The following is a 17,200-nucleotide window of genomic DNA, read 5'->3' as shown; positions in this document are numbered from 1 at the left end:
AGATCAGTTGCTCTTGGAGGTACCGAGATCTAGAAGGAAGCTCAGAGGGACAGAACTTTCTCTGTCGTGGGTCCTAAGTTATGGAATGACCTGCCTTTGCAGGTCAGAGAGGCCCCTTCACTGTCCACTTTCAAAGCTCGTCTTAAAACCCATTTATTTCACTGGCTTTCAAATCCAGCGAGATCTAGTTTTATATTGTAAGTTTGTTGTTTTAAACTGTATTTGTTTTTATCTATTTTATGTACAGCACTTTGTTTCAGCTGTGGTTGTTTTAAAGTGCTTTATAAATAAAGTTGGTATGGTATGGTATGGTACAACATGGGCTAATGTGACAAAGTCAATCAAAAAGGGATTTAAAACAATAACTTCATTTTGTAAACATGTAACAGGTGAAAAATATTTTTTCCACCTTTTTAACCCCGTAGTCCAGGGGTGCTCAAGTCCAGTCCTCGAGAGCTACCATCCTGCAACTATCAGATGCATCCCTGCTCCAACACACCTGAATCAAATGAATGACTCTTTACCAGGCCTGTTCGTAGCTGAGCCTGGTCTACTGGAGTAAGGCTGCAACTAAAGGTTGCAGGACGGTAGCTCTCGAGGACTGGACTTGAGCACCCCTGCCGTAGACCTTATAGGATCGAAGCAGGCTGGTTTCTATATCCAGCAGTCATTGGGCAAGAACCCAGGAAGTCAGAGACCCACAACTGTGAATCTGTCCATTATCACATAATGTTCTAGAAGAGTTCATTGGCAAACAGATTAACTTTAATGACAAAATTTATTATTACTCAGGATGTAGTACTCTATGTACATTGTGACTTTATGATCAGTTGGTAAAAGCATGAATGTAGAACATTGGCTAAAATTACCATCAACATAAATGGACAATCTTGTTACTGTATTTAATGAGGGAATGATGAGCTCTATTGGCTTTCAAACCTGTGCAAAGCTTTGTCAACATAGTTCTACATAATCAGAGCTGTTTCTTATCGTTCTATTTTGACTAAAATCTAATTCTTCATATTGTAAAAGTTACTGTCAAGCCAGAAAAGGCCAATGTGCAATTCTACTGCCTCTTCATGGTCACTGAAGCCTATTTTTAATCACTTAGAGGATCTAATCATTATGAAAACATATCCTGAACAGTGTTTAATTGCCCAAATATTTCTTGCTCTTAAGATAATATTAAACTCACAGAGACTGGTCTAATCAGTGACATGATAACATGTGGTTATGATGGTTGATATGCTGCTCAAAGACAGATTTTTCCACCTTTTTAACCCCGTAGTCTAGGGGTGCTCAAGTCCAGTCCTCGAGAGCTACCATCCTGTTTTGCATTTGAGCAAAACAGCTAAAGGAGCACATTATGTAACGTGCCTTCAGAACACCATTCTTTTGCTTAGTAATGCCAAGAACACTTATAACAACCAAGCTTTTACAGCCAAACCAAAAAACATTACAACTAGTAGAAATCACTTCAAAATCAGATTTACCGGTAATTAAAAAATAAAAACAATTTCTTTTTTAAGTTGGGGGAAAATTGCATAGAGGGAGAAAAGAGCTCACAAAAATGCTTTTTCTGTAATTAAAAGCAGAGATATTCAGAGAGTGTATATATTAACATACAATTAAATATAGAGGCATTAATGTACCATAATTCAGTAAATAAAAATAACTGAAAAATTAAATGGAATCATTAATTAATGTAAGTTACAATTACATGCTCATAAATCATGGAATATGTCATTTATTTTAAAAAAGTGTACTTTCAAAAAGTATAGATTTCATCTTCATTTAAATGTTTAATCTAATGTAACACTTCGGTATCTTCACATTATCCAGAGTTTGAAAGACTTTGAAATTATTATTTTGTTTTAAACATCCTCAAAGCAAAGAAATTATTCTTTTCCTGGGTCATACTTGAACCAGAAATACTTGTATATATTAACTCTATATTAAATCCTTCCATTTGTCATACAAACAGAAGAAGGTTCAGCTTTGCTTATGTAAATATGATGAATGTGACTTTGTTTTAGCACATTCTGTTGGTATGTTTAGTCCCTGCAAACACTCACAAAGAGTGAGTGTTTATTGTCTCTGATTTGAACAGAGACTGTAAACTTCATCACAAATCAAAGCTCAGCATGCACAGTTTTCAGAAGCCATTTGTTTAGGTAACAAATCATCTTGGTAAGTTGGTTGATTTGTTATAATCTTTAAACTTGATGTAATGTTTTGTAACAAACCTCTGGCATCTTTATGGAACAGCTGGCCGTTGGTTGAACTGGATCTTATCCAGGCATATCAGCGAAAAGGGGACTAAACACAAATGCCTATCCCATTTTTAAGTTTATTTATTTATTTATTTACTGTTACATTTAAAACACTTCAAAAAATTATTGCTCTTACCCAATGCAATTATTATTCTGAACATCAATTACAACAGAACAGTTGTCAAAAGGCCTGAAACTATATGAATTTTAGCATATTCTTATTATTTATTTATCATTTATTACTATGTATTTTAAACTATTTATTAATCACATTCAAGAGTTCTTAATTTATTTGAAGCAGAAACAAAAAATAAAAGCAATACACACAGCTCAACAGAAGTGTCTTATTTTGATTTGAAGCAACAGTGGCACAACATTTAACACCAGATTCCAATAAACTCTCACAAAATATTCTCTTCTTTGTGTTTTACAGCACAAGATGTTATATTGTGATTTTAACACTCATAATTTTTTGTGATGCATTTACATTTTACACTGTATTACCCTTTATATTACTAGATAAGATAAATTAGACTTTTATTTCTGCAATTATACCACTATACTATAGATGTTCGCCAAGATATATTGTTAGTAAGTTGGTTTATTTTGTTTTATTTTATATAAAGAAGCAAAAAAAGTACGTTGCAATGTGTGTAGGAAAACGAAACACTGCACGCCAATGACTCTATAGGTGACAATTTGATGTCCGGGAAATATATATATATTTTTTAAATAATGCCGATATATAAAGGCAGGCCGCATTTTATTGCTCTTAAATGTATAGTTTTTATGCCGAGGTGCATTGAACGCAACATCTATGGGAGGAGCCAAACTGAGCCAATGGAAAGATGCGTTCAAAGACACGTTGAGCAGTTCTGGGTTGTAGATATATCAGCTTCCTGTATTTGGATCCAAGGAGCTGAATATATATTTTTGCATTGTTGAAGTGACTTAAATCATGGTAAGTCTGATGAATTCGTCTGTCTAGCCCTCTGTTTCTTTCTTTTCAGCTTCTCTTTTTGCTTTTTTTCGTCAATCGTTTGCAGCGGGTGGAGACTCGTCAGCATTCAGTCGGCAAATATCAGAAATTTGAGACAGAACGTTTATCGATAGTAAATCCTCCGCTTGTCGTGTGTTTTCTCAGGTACTTGCTGACTCTGAGTCGGCAGTCATTCTTCGGCTCAGAGGGCCGCTGGACCTGAAGTGTCAGCTGGACAGCACAGATGGTGCGTTCACTGGCAGGTTTTCAAGTATCTGGTGTGGCTGAATGTATCTGACTGACTTTTTTTGTTTGTTTGTTTGTTTTCCAGTAGTGCCAATGCAAAATGCAATCTCCAGAACATTTGAGGCACTTCGTTTGCAGGTCAAATCTGATGCCTGTGTCCTGGTAGTCTGCAACAGTCCTGTTTTCATTTGGCCAAACAAAAGGGTTTTTGAAGAAATAACTCCCGATGCACCATGCGAAGACATATTTCAGTTCATACAGTAAGTAGTGATTGTAACTTTTTTTTATTGTAAATGGAACAACTGCTCAAATTAGTTTGTTGGAGCCTTTTACACTAGAACTCCTGCTTGGCATGTTTACTTATCACAAAATGTGAAAAAGTTCATCTTATGTTAAAATGTTAATAGTTGAGAACTGCCAACGACCCAGAATAGAACCAGTTGAAAGAAACTTTCATTTAATGCAAGTTTAATTAAAGGGCAGGGGGCATGAATGAGGTCATCAAACTGGTGCAAACTCAATTTAAAACACATTAGGCTGTTAATTTTTATTTGGTTGGCTGTATTTGAACCATTTTTGATATCTTCTAGAGACCAAGAGACAAGTGGAAAGAGATCAACAAAAAAGAAAGGCAAAAAAGGTGTTTCAGCGGTAAGTTTAACCTATACACTATATATTGTTTTCAGGATTTATTTTTATAGGAATAAAGTGGAGTGGTAATGACTCGGGGGGGGTTCATGGTTCAAATACTATTTCTTCTCGGGGAAAGTCGGGTTGTGTCAGAAAGGGCTTCCTGCATAGGACATTTGCCAAGTATGTGTGCATGCAGCTGTGGAGCTTGCAGAAAGGATGGCAAGTTTCATAGGACCAAAATCCTTACGTATTAAATTTGTTGCAACATAAGCTATAATTTTTCTGTAGTATAAAGTGCCTAGCAAGAGTATTCAAGCATCATTTTAGATTAGGAATACCAGAGTAAACAAGAGCTGAATGTAAACATATGCCACAATTGTATAATTTCACTAGTTAAAAAGGATTACATCCTCAATTTTCTACCTCAAAGGGATTGAGCAACTTTGTGGATGTCACATAAAATTCTAATGAAATACCAAAACGTTTGTGGTCGTAATATAACAAAAAAGTTAACTTGGTGTAAGTGCTTTTATAAGACACTGTAAATGTATATATATATTTTATTTATCATCACTTAACCTAAAGCTAATTGCCTCAGTCCATTCTCTAACTTGTTAATTTAGAGATTGCATAAAAATAGAAAGCATGCTTTAAAAAATCATATCTGTGGACTGAAGAGAGCTTTTAACGCTGCAGTCTGGCAGTTTTTTACACCTGATAATACTGGAAACTGGAATGTTAATTAAACTGCTTCCAAGGTCATTCACCTCATTGACACAGATTATTTACTTTACTAGATTAGCAGTCCATGTGTAAAGGAGGATGAACGTGTATCATCCATATTTTATATTTGTTCGTAGCACACAAGTAGTAAATATCTTAGTCCCTGAACAAATTCACGTTATTTGGACAATTAAAAAAAAAAAGATTCCATATTATTGTCTGGATAAAAGGATCATCAGTTGGAATCACACTGTAGCTGCAGGTATCGAATCCAAAGTTACCCCACGTAAACTCTGGTTTTAACAAAATGTCAAGAAAAATCAATGCTAGAGTGTCCAGAACATCATTAATACCAGTCAGTAATCCAATATTATAACCTTGTGTATTTACTTAGTAAAGTATCAGGTTATGTCTATCAAATGCCCATTTGTAAATGACTTGTTCCCTTGTTGGGGACAACAATTCCTGATCTGGACCTCCCTAGACGGTATCTGTATCACAGCTGAAGATCAGGTTTTCAAATGTTGCTTTGCTCACACAAAACATACTTATTTTATTCATGTGGATAGAACCAGAACTGCTGAATAATTCAAGTATGTTCTTTAGAGTGTCATAAACCTCTCCTTGATGATGGAGGCCACAAAGCCAGGCCCTGTCTCAGCTCCAATCCTCACTAGAACCGTCCAGAAATCTCACCTTTTGTGTGCAACTCTTCCAATGGACTGTGCTATATGGAGCAGCTGCAGCGATACCATCAAAGAGTACGTCTTTATATATATATATATATATATATATATATATATATATATATATATATATATTATATATATATATATATTATATATATATATACACACATACATACATACAGACAGACAGACAGACAGACAGACAGACAGACAGAGAGATTTGCCACTGATACAACAATAGCCGGTAACTGCTATGACAAAAGCTTTATCTCACAATGAGGAATATCTTCTTATTTGACCATGCAGCGGATGTGAACGACTGATGAAGGCATTGACTCGCCAGCTGTTTGAGATGGAGAAAGCGGTTCTGCAGTGTATGAAGGGGACAACACTGTGTGTCCCAGAGCCCCTTCATTTTCTCCTTCCAGAGCCAAATGGACTGGTGACAGTGGTTTTTCCTCGGGGAGTACCGGATAAAGAACTGGAAACACAGCGGCGGGTAAGATCAAATTGATTTTTGCTCTTTTTTATTTATTTATTTAAATTATGTACCTTAAGATGTTTCAGTTAGATTCTCCATTGCTCTAAAAGCTAAAGTCTGATTGAATAGCAAATTAAAACAATTGTTCCTCATTCTTTTTGCACAAAACAGGAGCTGCATGGACAGTTTGAACTGCCAGATAACAGGCCTTTCTTCAGAAGAGCAAACGCTTACCACTTCCCTAATGAGCCCTACAAAGACGGTTATCTCAGAAACCCTCACACAGTTCTCACACACCCCACCCTCGATAACGGAAAGGTAAATTTACAGCGTCTATAACATTTGCTTATTTTTTTTTATTATTTTTTTTATGACTTTTATAATTTTGGTACACTGTAATAAATAAAAACTCTAACGAAGGTTAAATATTTTGTGCTTTGTCATATCTTAAGGTATACCTGGTCCAGGGAATTTACAGCTACCACCACTATATGCAGGACCACATGGATGACAATGGGTGGGGCTGTGCCTATCGCTCCCTGCAGACCATCTGCTCCTGGTTCCAGCAGCAGGGTTATGTGGAGCACGGCGTGCCCAGCCACAAAGAGATCCAGCAGGTGAAGCCCATTCATCACATATTGGTGATGTTCAATATGTCAGTTTTTATTAAGGGTCCTTGTTATACAGGCTTTGGTGGACGTTGGAGATAAGCAGGCGTCCTTCGTGGGGTCCCGTCAGTGGATTGGATCCATTGAGGTTCAGGCTGTTCTAAACCATCTGCTTGGAGTCACGTCCAAAATCATGTTTGTGAGGTGAGGTGGCATTCCTTGACAACCCTGAAGGAACTTATTTTGTCGATGAATTCGACATAACTTTGTCATCTTTAGTCAAGGTTCTGAGTTGGCATCTAAGGGAAGAGAACTGGCGAATCACTTTATGACTGAAGGAACTCCTGTCATGATTGGTGAGCTGATATTCCAGCCTAAGATTAGCATGAACCTGTAAATACTGTTTATTTTCAGAAATGTATGACAATTATTATTGTTTTTTTCTCCTGTTGAAAAAAGACATTATATAGTGTAATCTACTTTCAAAACTAGTTAGAATCCACTGCTAGCTAGAATTTACTAATATATTTGTGTATAGACATATACACAATGAGAACACATTTTCATTGGTGTTTTTTATAGGTGGGGGAGTTTTGGCTCACACTATCTTGGGCGTAGCTTGGAGTGAGACCACTGGTGAAATCCGCTATCTTATCCTAGATCCACATTACACTGGAGCAGAGGACCTTCCGGTTATCACAGAGAAGGTAGCAGCTACAGAAAGCCACCACTTCAGATATATCTGTAACATTTCATATGAAAGTTATGATCTTAATGTGAATGTTGACTTCCACAGGGCTGGTGCGGCTGGAAAGGACCAAACTTTTGGGACCAAACTGCGTATTACAACCTCTGTTTGCCCCAAAGGCCGAGAGTGATTTGAGCAAATGGACAATGACGAAAGGCTATAAATTTAAGATGTAACAGTATGGACTGTTTATTTAAAGAATTTTGGCTGAGCTGGTGATCGCATAGCCAGAAAGAAATGTAAATATTTTGTCTATCTCAAAGAATTTTTTCATTCTTTAAAAATACTGTTTTGCTCACTTTAATTAAAATCTTTAGAAAAAAAAGGATTTTCACTTTGACTTGTTTGTATGTCTCATTGTCTCCAGTAAGTCGGAAGTATGATCCTTGTTCAGTTCCAATTTCATTACTAAGGGCTTTCTGTTTTTCTATAAAAGTTTCTCTCAATCTATCCCTATTTCTACACTGGCACATAAAGGTTTTATGAGTTGCCTGGTTTATAGAACAGAGTCGTCCAGTACTATTGTTTTAGGACGCCAGTGTCCTATGACTGTATCACTTTCCTGTTTAACTATGTAGTAAATGGTAAAACCATGACAAATTGTAATTTCAGTGGATGCGCCTTCAGATAATCCCCCATCTTGTTAAAGGAGGTGCTCTCGCTACTCTTTAGCAGAATAGATTCCCAAGCAAAAATAAACAAAAAAAGTCACCCATGTTTTGCATCCTATGTGAGTATTCATTTTTGTCCAAAATCTTTTCTTTTGAATTTATTTGCTTGAGCAGTTTAATGTTGAACACACAGTGTCTTTAATGGTAAAACATAAATCTCTTTACATTGTAGATTCTCACATTTTTAAGGCGGTTCTGAACAAATATTTGCTAGTTTGTGATGGTTGAATCAATTCAACATACACATTAAAAACAGGTAGTTAATAAATATAATATCAACAGTAAAGACATTTTCATTGGTGGCAATACTTTGGCCTATACAAAAATATCCATATTTGCCCATTTATTCAAAAAAAAAAATTCACATTCGTTTAAGATTATATATGGCCTATATATATATATATATATATATATATATATATATATATATATATATATATTTTTTTTTTTTTTTTTTTTTTTTTTTTAAACAATCTTATGTATATCCAAAATTAGAGACATGAATATGTAGACGCCTCATGGCACAGTATAGCGGCACAGTGTCCGCTATATTGAGTGTGGCTTATCTGCCAGTAAGTTAACACAACTAAATAGACCGAAAGTGTCGTTCTACAAAGTATTTTAATTTAATGCCTGTCATTAACACTTTCTCTGTCTCACACAATTTAATAATCTAATAAAAGACTAAAGAAAAAATTTCTAACTTTTGATGTGATTATTTAATTGTTTTGGGAGGATTTCTGAATAAAGAGCACAATGTTTTTATTTGATATAAATTATTCAGATAAATAGTTTTTATATTGACATTGACGAACAGTCACGCACTTTTAGAGTGTTTTATTCAAGAACATATTTACATAATTCCATAATTTAATGTTTCAAGATATGAAGAAAAAAATAAAGATATTTCCTTTTATTTTGAAAAATTAGTCATCAAACATTAGCTTTTTTTTATGCTTTTTTTCAGAAAAAGCATAAAAAAATTTTTACTGTATGTTATGTCAATTCTGCTATAGACAGCATAGGCCGAGTGAAAAAAATAATTTTCATGTCATTACATAAGCTGTCTTAACACATTAACACTTCAGATTCAAATATTTCTCTTAAACATACACAAAAAGTGAAAGAATAAAAGTGTGCAATAAACCAAAAATGTATTTATTTCTATTATACTGGAAACACTGGCCACAGGCAGGGGTGGAGTCTGCTGGTCAATCTTGGAGAGGTCCAGTGAGTTCTGAGACGTCCTGGTACACAGGCTGAAGCCAAGAAAAAAAAGATAAATTCTCAAAAAGTGTAATAGAAAATGCACATGCGATTCCTTCACATTTAGAAAAAAAAACCAAAATTTTATTAGGGCCAATTTAACTACATATGAAATATTTCTCTGTTGTTTAGAAGCTAGTTTCTGGCTGCAAAGTCAAGTAATTATGCTCGTAAAAATTGCATTAATATTTTATTTCATCCTTATCTGTGAAAGGAAATGCCAATGAATCCGGTTGAAACAAGTTCACACAGCACCTCATTTGGGGAGCTCCGATAGCTCCGCTGCCCCATACAAGATGGCGCCGACGTAACGTAGGCGCCATTCAATGAGGTGTCGACGTGTTCATGTCTATGCCCAAACTCCAGTCCTATTCACTGTGTCACCGTTTCCAGGAAATGACGTTTCCTAGCTACTAACAGCGTCGTCTGTTTGTGCGCACTGGCGTCCTGGCGTAGTTTCCGGTGGTTTTAATATTTGTCAAGCGAAATGGATAGAGTAGGACGTCTGACCTGCATAAAGGAGAAACGTTAAAACCTGTGCGCAGCAGTTCGACAGGTAAGACGCTACGTTGGTTTTTAGCCAAAGTAAACATCGTTGAGTTCCTTACTATGGCCATGTCTGCTAACTGATATATGTTTTAAGATGTTTAGATGTGGATTTTAGCTTTATCCCATGTAAGATTTTAAAACGTAAGTTAACTCTACCGTCGTACAGTGATAACCACTATAACCAGTGTCTGACAACTAGAAACGCTTAGTAACTTTATGTTAACATTTTAGTTTTATTAAGTCGTGTCAACTTTTTTGAAGCGTTTCTGCCGAACCTTGGACATTATCCTAAATTTGAACAAGAGCAGTTTGTTACCCCTATGGCCGAGACTATTCTTTTCTCATGGTTACCTCCAAGGACAAGTGTTTTCATCATCACTTTGCATAAAGTGGGGTCAGAGGCAAGACAGAGGTTGGCGATAGTATTGCACTCAACAATTTATTGAATCATCCAGAACTTTAAAGAGAGAGAGAGAGAGAGAGACTCACTTGTTGGGCTTCAAGGTCCCCAAGAAAGTACCGCAAGTGCCAGGATTCTACAAAGGGATTGGATCTCTAAAGATCACCATTGTGGCAAAGTTGTTTCAGTTGACCTGCCTTTATCCAAAGAGGATACTTCAAAAATGGTTTCCTCTTTTTAAAATATTATCTCTCATACATACTACTTTTTGTGGTAGTAGCTAGCAAACACATGAGGGGAAGGCAACACATTCTAAATGTGTTGAAGTGTCATGCAAAGTTATTTAATCTGTTTCACATATTAAAAAAAAAAAAACTATTCCAACTTCAAATTAACATTGTGCTCACAATAACCTGCAGGTTCTGCGTTGGGGAAGGCTGCCATGTTCACCTCTAGTGAACTGGAAGGGGAAGTGGACCACTCCTTTTTTGACAGTGATGGGGACAGTGGAAGAAATGTCGAAGAGAAAAGAGAGAAGGACTTGAAGATGAAAAAGCAAATTTCAAGCACACTTCAGAGAGAATCTGTAAAACACTCTGGACATCTCGCTGTTGATCTGCACTCAAGGACTGAAAAGACTAAGAGACACTCAAAGGAAGTGGAAAACAAGAGTGGCAACAAAACTGATGCATCGTCGATTTCTTTTATACCAGATGAACCTATACATGAAGACAAAGATGAGTTAAATCTGCACTCTAAAAGCACCAGTGGAGCATTTCTGACTATACCAGCAGACATTCCAAATGATGGGGACAACCAGAGATGGAATGGCATGAGAAAAAGTGCCTTAGCTTTCCCAGCTAACTCAAAAGAGACAAATGAGCAATTGTATAGAAAACTGATCAAAAATCAGCATCCCAAAAACTCTCCTCCCACTTCAGATGAGGACAGTACCTACGCAGATTCAGAGAGTTCTTTCAGCAGTCAGAAAGGTATTTTAAATTCCTCTAACCTCTCCAAACCCAAGTCTTTTGTGCGCCGTAAAACAAGAGGGACCAGACACGGCTCAGTTGAACATCACAATTTGCCTAACATGAGCACAGATGAGTCAGATGACTCAGTGACAGATGTGAGTCCCCTCTCCTCTCCTGATTCTGGCTCACTCCAGTCATTAAGTTCAGAGGTTGAGACAGAAGGTCATGAAGTGCATCGGGAGCCGAAAACTCTGCCCTCCAGCAACATTCATCAAGCGGTGGACTCAAATCCAGATGTGGATGAGAGTGAGTAATGCTAGCTGTGTTTTACCTACCTGTCTCAGTAGGTTTGTACTTGAGGGTCGGTGGGTTGAGCAGCATTTTGTGAGGTGCTCAAAGCCGAGGATGTTGTGTAAACCCCCAGGAGGCTTCGACTTGTCAACTTGTTTCTGCTGTGTTCCTTGGACTTCTTGATGCTGTTTGCAACATCTGAGGCCTTCATAGAACAGCACGATTTATTCTGAAATTAATTCACACACAGGTGGACTCTATTTACAAATTAGGGAACTCCTGATGGCAAGTTTTATTTGCATTTTAATTAGGGATATATGAGATAAGTAGGTTGAGTACAAAAGCATGCAAGTGTTTGGATTTAGAAAAAAAAAGTAATGAGCAAGTAAAAAAACAAAACATAAATGAGTTTGACAAATCATGACAAAATGTAAAAAAAAAATAAAAAAGGGACTCTTGTTTGCAAGGAGTGCCTCTTGATGTACATGTTCTGTACTTTTATGTTGTTTTTTTTGCATGTATTATTGTTGTTTTTCAGTTAACCCAGCAGAGCATTCACAAGCATGTTAAACACTTGAACTAGACAAATGTGCTTTCTCCTCCTTCAGGTTTATCTGGATTAGAAAGACATCTTGAACAGAAAATGGTGCTCCAGATTTCTGGAGGGGTTGTTCGGAAGAACTTCTCATTTTCCAACGATGAGGTCCGCCGGATTGATAGGGAGAACAAGCGTCTCCTTCAAGCACTGACAAGTATTTCATCAGGGGCCAGAGCAGAAAAATTGTCAAAAAAGAGCTCTTGTCCACCCAAAGGCTCTTCAGTGTCTTTTTACCCACATAGTGCAGAAAGCAGAGAACGACAACAGTTCCGTATTCATCAGGAGAACCTGGTGAGTTGTTTTACATTTTGATTGGCATTTTTCTGTCAGTAACTGATTCACATAACCTTGTACTATGTACAATAATTGCATGCATATCTGTAGCTTGGCAACATATGAGCTGAGGACGTCTAATACAGAATCAACAGTTGTGTTATTTTGAAACCTCAAAATAACACACGTTAAGAGTACACTGATATATTTTTTGTTTTTATTGGGAGGATTCCAGTTAATTATCAAGCACTTCCCCTCTTAATTCAACATGTGAGCTGTTTGTCTGCTAAAAAACAGAGTGGAATGGTGTTTTGACCTGTGTCATATACTGTTGCCTGTTCAAAAATAATGCAGAACAACCTTTTCATTAAATTCAATCAATCAAGTTTATTTGGATAGCACATTTCACCTGCTCAGCCATTCAACATGCTTTACATAACAAAAACACAAAGTTATAAAAAAAAATAAAAAAACAACATAAAGTCAACAACTGAACAACCATTACATTAAAGTGTGTGACTGTTTCAAAACAGGGAGCGATGTAATTCTTCTAGGTTGCTCTCAAGTGATCTGAGAACAACCTCAGATAAACATCCTGTTGCTAGGTGCACAAGCTGTGCGCCTAGCAGCATCCTGTGACTTTTCCTGGTCTCCACTGTATCTGCTGTTTTACCTCAAAAATAAATTAATTGGAGACACTTGTATCTTCTCAGTGTTTATAATTGTGCAGTCATTGTCCAGGCAGATGGTGCTGCTGTTCAGGCTGCAGGCTGCTCATTAATATAACTGACTTTAATGATTTGGAGGATTTTATTATGTTGGCCACTGTTAGTTACTACCTGACTCACCTTTCCTCTGCAGCCAGCTCATTCTCATGACAATGGAGTAGGGATCCCCTCTTAAATGTATCTTGCTGACTGGATGTTTTACAGTGTGTAATCGCGATTTCATGAAATATACCCATCATTAAGGTTTAGTTGGGGTTGGTCTGAGAACACACCCCTGAAAGCAGATACTGATTAACTTTGATAGATGGCAGCAGATGTCCGACTTGCGGCCATACTACTGAGGAACATTATGAAACCTTTCTGCCTGCAGATTTTTCCACTCTTCATATTTCTTCCTCTATTTATTGTCTTATTTATCAAAAACACTCACATTTAGATGATCAGGACTGTTAAAAAATCTGTCTGGATTGAATTAATTGCTGGTAAATAACAGTGTGCTGCAAAGTTATGATTTTTGATATTTTCAGAAGTTTGTTAAATTTTTCAAATATTCAGAGTTGATCATAGTTCTGGTAAATACTGTCAAAATAGGAGGCGCTTCAGTCACGTTCAGGACAAACTGTTCACTCTGAAGTCCGTCTTGGGAGGAGTGCTTTTCGCCTTCTCTATTCTTAGAGTAGAGTAATTGAATCTGCCTTGTGGTCAGAATATTCTCCGGCACATCACACTTGTAACACGCGTCATTTGGTTGATTAAAAAAAACTTAAAAAGAGACCGGAGGTCTCTTTTTAACTGTAGGAGGTTTTTAACTGTTACATAAGTACAATTGAATGAAAAATCTTATTCAATTTAATGTCCATTTAATATATAATATATATGTTTTTATGCTGGAGCTTATTGTAGTCTATGCACATTGTTTCCCAAGAAACCTAATTGAGTAGTCTTTGTTTGTGTGGTCTTGGACCTAAAGCATACAATATTATGTCATGCAATTGAGTTGATGCTTTTTGTTTTGTTTTTAATTCAAGTTCATACAAAATATTATATTTCTGCATAAAAAGTATCTTGTGTTTTAAGTTAATTTTCTATATTTCTTTTAAAAATCATTTTCAACAATTTGACACAACAAATGTTGATTTAAGTGAAATTGTTTTCTTAATTTAAATTTTTAAAAATGATCATTAAACACACACACTATACCTGTGAATATCAGACATGTTACCTTGTTGGAAAAAAATATATTTTATTCTCTGTCAGACTTATTTGTTGTGTTTTTCATGTTTGCAACTAAGCTAAATTAATTATCTTGTCTTTTTAATGGTCAGTGAAATAGCTGAGTCAGCATTTAAAACTGGCTGCACCCTAAACATTGATAAGGAGTTGATTACTTGATTTAGGAACCTCATTTTAGTGATTCACTTCAATGAAACCTCAGTCATTCTTCAACGCACTAACACTGTCGTACATTTTATAATTTTAAGTCGGTTGGGGTCCTAAAAAATATTGCTTGTTAAAGCTAAATGTAAGAAAATAAACAATGGATCCAGACTTTAGATCAGTTCTAGATGATCTGACGAAGAGCCCAAATTCTACATCCGTCAGCAATTTTAAGAACTATAGGATGACTGTGAAGGTAGATGGTATTGCCAGTAAAGCCGAAACAGATGAGAAGCAGCACTCCAATGTAAAACTTATCTAATATAATGGGTAAAAATGCAGAATTCAAAGACACAAAAGTGGCTCATTATAATAATTTGTGCAAATAACACAATGAGATTTCTGGTTTTCAACTGTAAACAGTCAATTACATAGTAAGCAGGATATTTAAATTTAAAGTATGACACAAAGGTGTTGATGTGTTTCACAGGTTTTCCTAAAGAGGCTGCAGTCCACGCAAGCCACACCTGGACTGAGGCGCGTCGAACAACTAGCAGATCACCAGCGACTGACCTCAATGCCCATCTACAGGCCCTATAGTGGTGGGTCCAGCAGAATAGCCTGTGGTAAGTGCTTTTAAATCTGCAGAAGCTAAACTCCAAAGCTTTATTAATGTCAATATCTTTGTATATTTCAGGTACAGCAGAGTTCATGCAAGGTTCTCAGCTAAATGCATTGTTTTAGGAAGAGTTTGCTTCCTATATGATCTTACCATGTGAAAGTATTCCTGCCATTTGAACTTTCCTCAGCATTTCACACATTAATTGCTTTTACAGCAGCGAGTCTTTTGAGGTCCTTACCAGCTTTGCAGCTCAAGAGGACAACTTGTCAGTTATGTTTTTTTTGTGTAAAAGCACAGTAATATCGTATGACTTTGACATAGATCTGAACTTTGACTGGGTTCTTTTAAAACATGGATATGCTCATTCGCAGAGGTCCTTAAAGGATAGTGTCCTGGGACTGTTGCGTATCTGCTTCTACACACCTTAAACAATACGTTTATTAGTTGTCGTCTGTGGTACATCACTGTGTACAGTCTAAAAGTTCAGGGAATGGGGTTTGACATCTGTGCTGTAAACCATTCCAGTGCAACTCTGACCGTTTCTGACCCTGACTTTTTCCTGTCGGAAATATTCACAGAAACTTGTATTTGTACAGAGTTTAAACAGAGATGGACTCTTGTTTATTGGATAAGGGATTTAAGACAGTTGGTTGTATTGGATTCTACTTATCAGATTAACAGAAGTCTGAATCAAGACGGACGTCACGCTGTTTAAATTATATTTTTGTTAAAGACTACATTTTTCAGATTTTTTCACTTCATAATTATGCAGTATTTTATGTTGGTGTTTGACACATTGAAGTGTGGTCATAATATAAAAATTAAAAATACCTTCAAGAATAATTAATAATTCTGAAAAGTACTTTGAGCTGGTTTTATGAAGACCCAATAAAGTTATGCAGAAAATATAATGTGAAGGTTTACCTCAGACAACATCACTTTTGAGGTAAATTTGCACCATTAAACTGCTGCTGTGCATCTATATATCCATGCCTTCAGAACTTTGTATTTACTCTAGTGTTGATTTTCAATCAAAGAAAATGAGGATCAGTATGTGGTAGTGAGCGGCACTTCTCTTAAACTGATGCTGCAGGTTTTGTTGCACGTCTGGACTGCAGCTTCCAGATGGCTGCAGAGATTAAACTAACTCAAAAATTGGAGCAGCTGCAAGCTCTTGTTGGGAATCACTCGTTCATTTATGAGTAAATTGCTTAATCTTCCTGTTTCCATCATTTCGTTGCTTTTTAATGTCAGTTGTTTTTTTACTATGGTGCGAAAAATCAATACTTAAGTTGTAATAATAAAATGAGTTGGTGAAGCCTGTGTGCCAAATGACTCGCTTGTTCCAAAACAACTGCCGTCTGTGCCTGAGTTACCTGAGGGAATTTCTCCTGTCTTCCTCTCAGAGTTTATCAGACCCAGGCAAGGCTCCTCCAGCGCAGGTCTCATTAACACCTACACCAGAAGGACAACTGTTCCTGGGATCGCTCCACGAAAATCTAGCACTCCATCCTGGCATTAAGACCTCTGCTAATAAAGAGCAATTTCTTTCGGTTACAGCATATGACTGTCACTTTTTGATGTTGATTGTTTTGTACAGTGCAAAGCTTAGAACATATTTATGCTTTTATTATTATTTCATGTAATTTACTCATGCTGCTGTTTGTTTTCTGCTCTTCATCAATTTAGCAGTTTATGTTTTCATATCAAAGCCATTTGTAAATAACGACACTTACATTGACCTTTTAATTCAGTGAGAAATTTTGGCTTTTAAATATTAATTGATGCTGTGGTTTGATATTGTCTGCTGAGTAATTTTTAAGCAAAAAAGTGCAAATATGTTTTGGTATTTGTTGCTGTTTACACATGTGTGTGATTTGTGATCTAATAAAACATTGTTCTAAACCAGAAAAAAATTAGTTGCGTATTAATTATTGGTTTATCCTGTTGAAGAAAAGATGTCAAAAATTTTATTCCAGAAAAGGCCATAAAAATGGAGTTGCGGAGCAGTTACGTTTTCTCATTTTTGTGGTGCAATCTATCTTAAAAGTGTCCATGCTCCTTGAACATT

The 17,200-nt window shown here is 36.3% G+C and overlaps 2 protein-coding genes across 2 annotated transcripts; both read left to right on the top strand.

Moving 5' to 3' along the window:
• The first annotated feature begins 3,128 nt into the window (after positions 1 to 3,128).
• ufsp2 (ufm1-specific peptidase 2) lies at positions 3,129 to 8,097 on the top strand. The gene is made up of 12 exons (XM_055041213.1): positions 3,129 to 3,234; positions 3,418 to 3,499; positions 3,584 to 3,758; positions 4,089 to 4,149; positions 5,461 to 5,615; positions 5,850 to 6,042; positions 6,196 to 6,342; positions 6,477 to 6,641; positions 6,712 to 6,836; positions 6,912 to 6,988; positions 7,215 to 7,339; positions 7,429 to 8,097. Exons 1-12 carry the CDS (start codon positions 3,232 to 3,234, stop codon positions 7,513 to 7,515), a joined length of 1,395 nt encoding a protein of 464 aa, XP_054897188.1. The 5' UTR covers positions 3,129 to 3,231; the 3' UTR covers positions 7,516 to 8,097.
• Positions 8,098 to 9,685: 1,588 nt separating this feature from the next.
• Positions 9,686 to 17,039, top strand: cfap97 (cilia and flagella associated protein 97). Its single transcript, XM_055041214.1, has 5 exons — positions 9,686 to 9,873; positions 10,686 to 11,546; positions 12,140 to 12,420; positions 14,998 to 15,133; positions 16,536 to 17,039. The coding sequence occupies exons 2-5, from the start codon at positions 10,709 to 10,711 to the stop codon at positions 16,649 to 16,651; spliced, it is 1,371 nt and encodes a 456-aa protein (XP_054897189.1). The 5' UTR covers positions 9,686 to 9,873; positions 10,686 to 10,708; the 3' UTR covers positions 16,652 to 17,039.
• Positions 17,040 to 17,200: the final 161 nt, after the last annotated feature.

The sequence above is a fragment of the Poeciliopsis prolifica genome, unplaced genomic scaffold, assembly GCF_027474105.1.
Source record: "Poeciliopsis prolifica strain line A6 unplaced genomic scaffold, Auburn_PproV2 SCAFFOLD016, whole genome shotgun sequence".
Lineage (NCBI taxonomy): Eukaryota > Metazoa > Chordata > Actinopteri > Cyprinodontiformes > Poeciliidae > Poeciliopsis > Poeciliopsis prolifica.
This window is presented reverse-complemented; position numbering and strand designations above follow the sequence as displayed.

What these genes read in the sequence shown, in the direction of transcription:
- ufsp2 (XM_055041213.1), top strand. An exon ending in GACATATTTCAGTTCATACA is followed by an intron (nt 3,759 to 4,088) that starts GTAAGTAGTGAT and finishes GATATCTTCTAG; the next exon opens with AGACCAAGAGACAAGTGGAA. An exon ending in GCAAAAAAGGTGTTTCAGCG is followed by an intron (nt 4,150 to 5,460) that starts GTAAGTTTAACC and finishes TATGTTCTTTAG; the next exon opens with AGTGTCATAAACCTCTCCTT.
- cfap97 (XM_055041214.1), top strand. Translation starts at nt 10,709, where the DNA reads ATGTTCACCTCTAGTGAACTGGAAGGGGAAGTGGACCACTCCTTTTTT. An exon ending in AAATCCAGATGTGGATGAGA is followed by an intron (nt 11,547 to 12,139) that starts GTGAGTAATGCT and finishes CTCCTCCTTCAG; the next exon opens with GTTTATCTGGATTAGAAAGA. An exon ending in GTATTCATCAGGAGAACCTG is followed by an intron (nt 12,421 to 14,997) that starts GTGAGTTGTTTT and finishes TGTGTTTCACAG; the next exon opens with GTTTTCCTAAAGAGGCTGCA.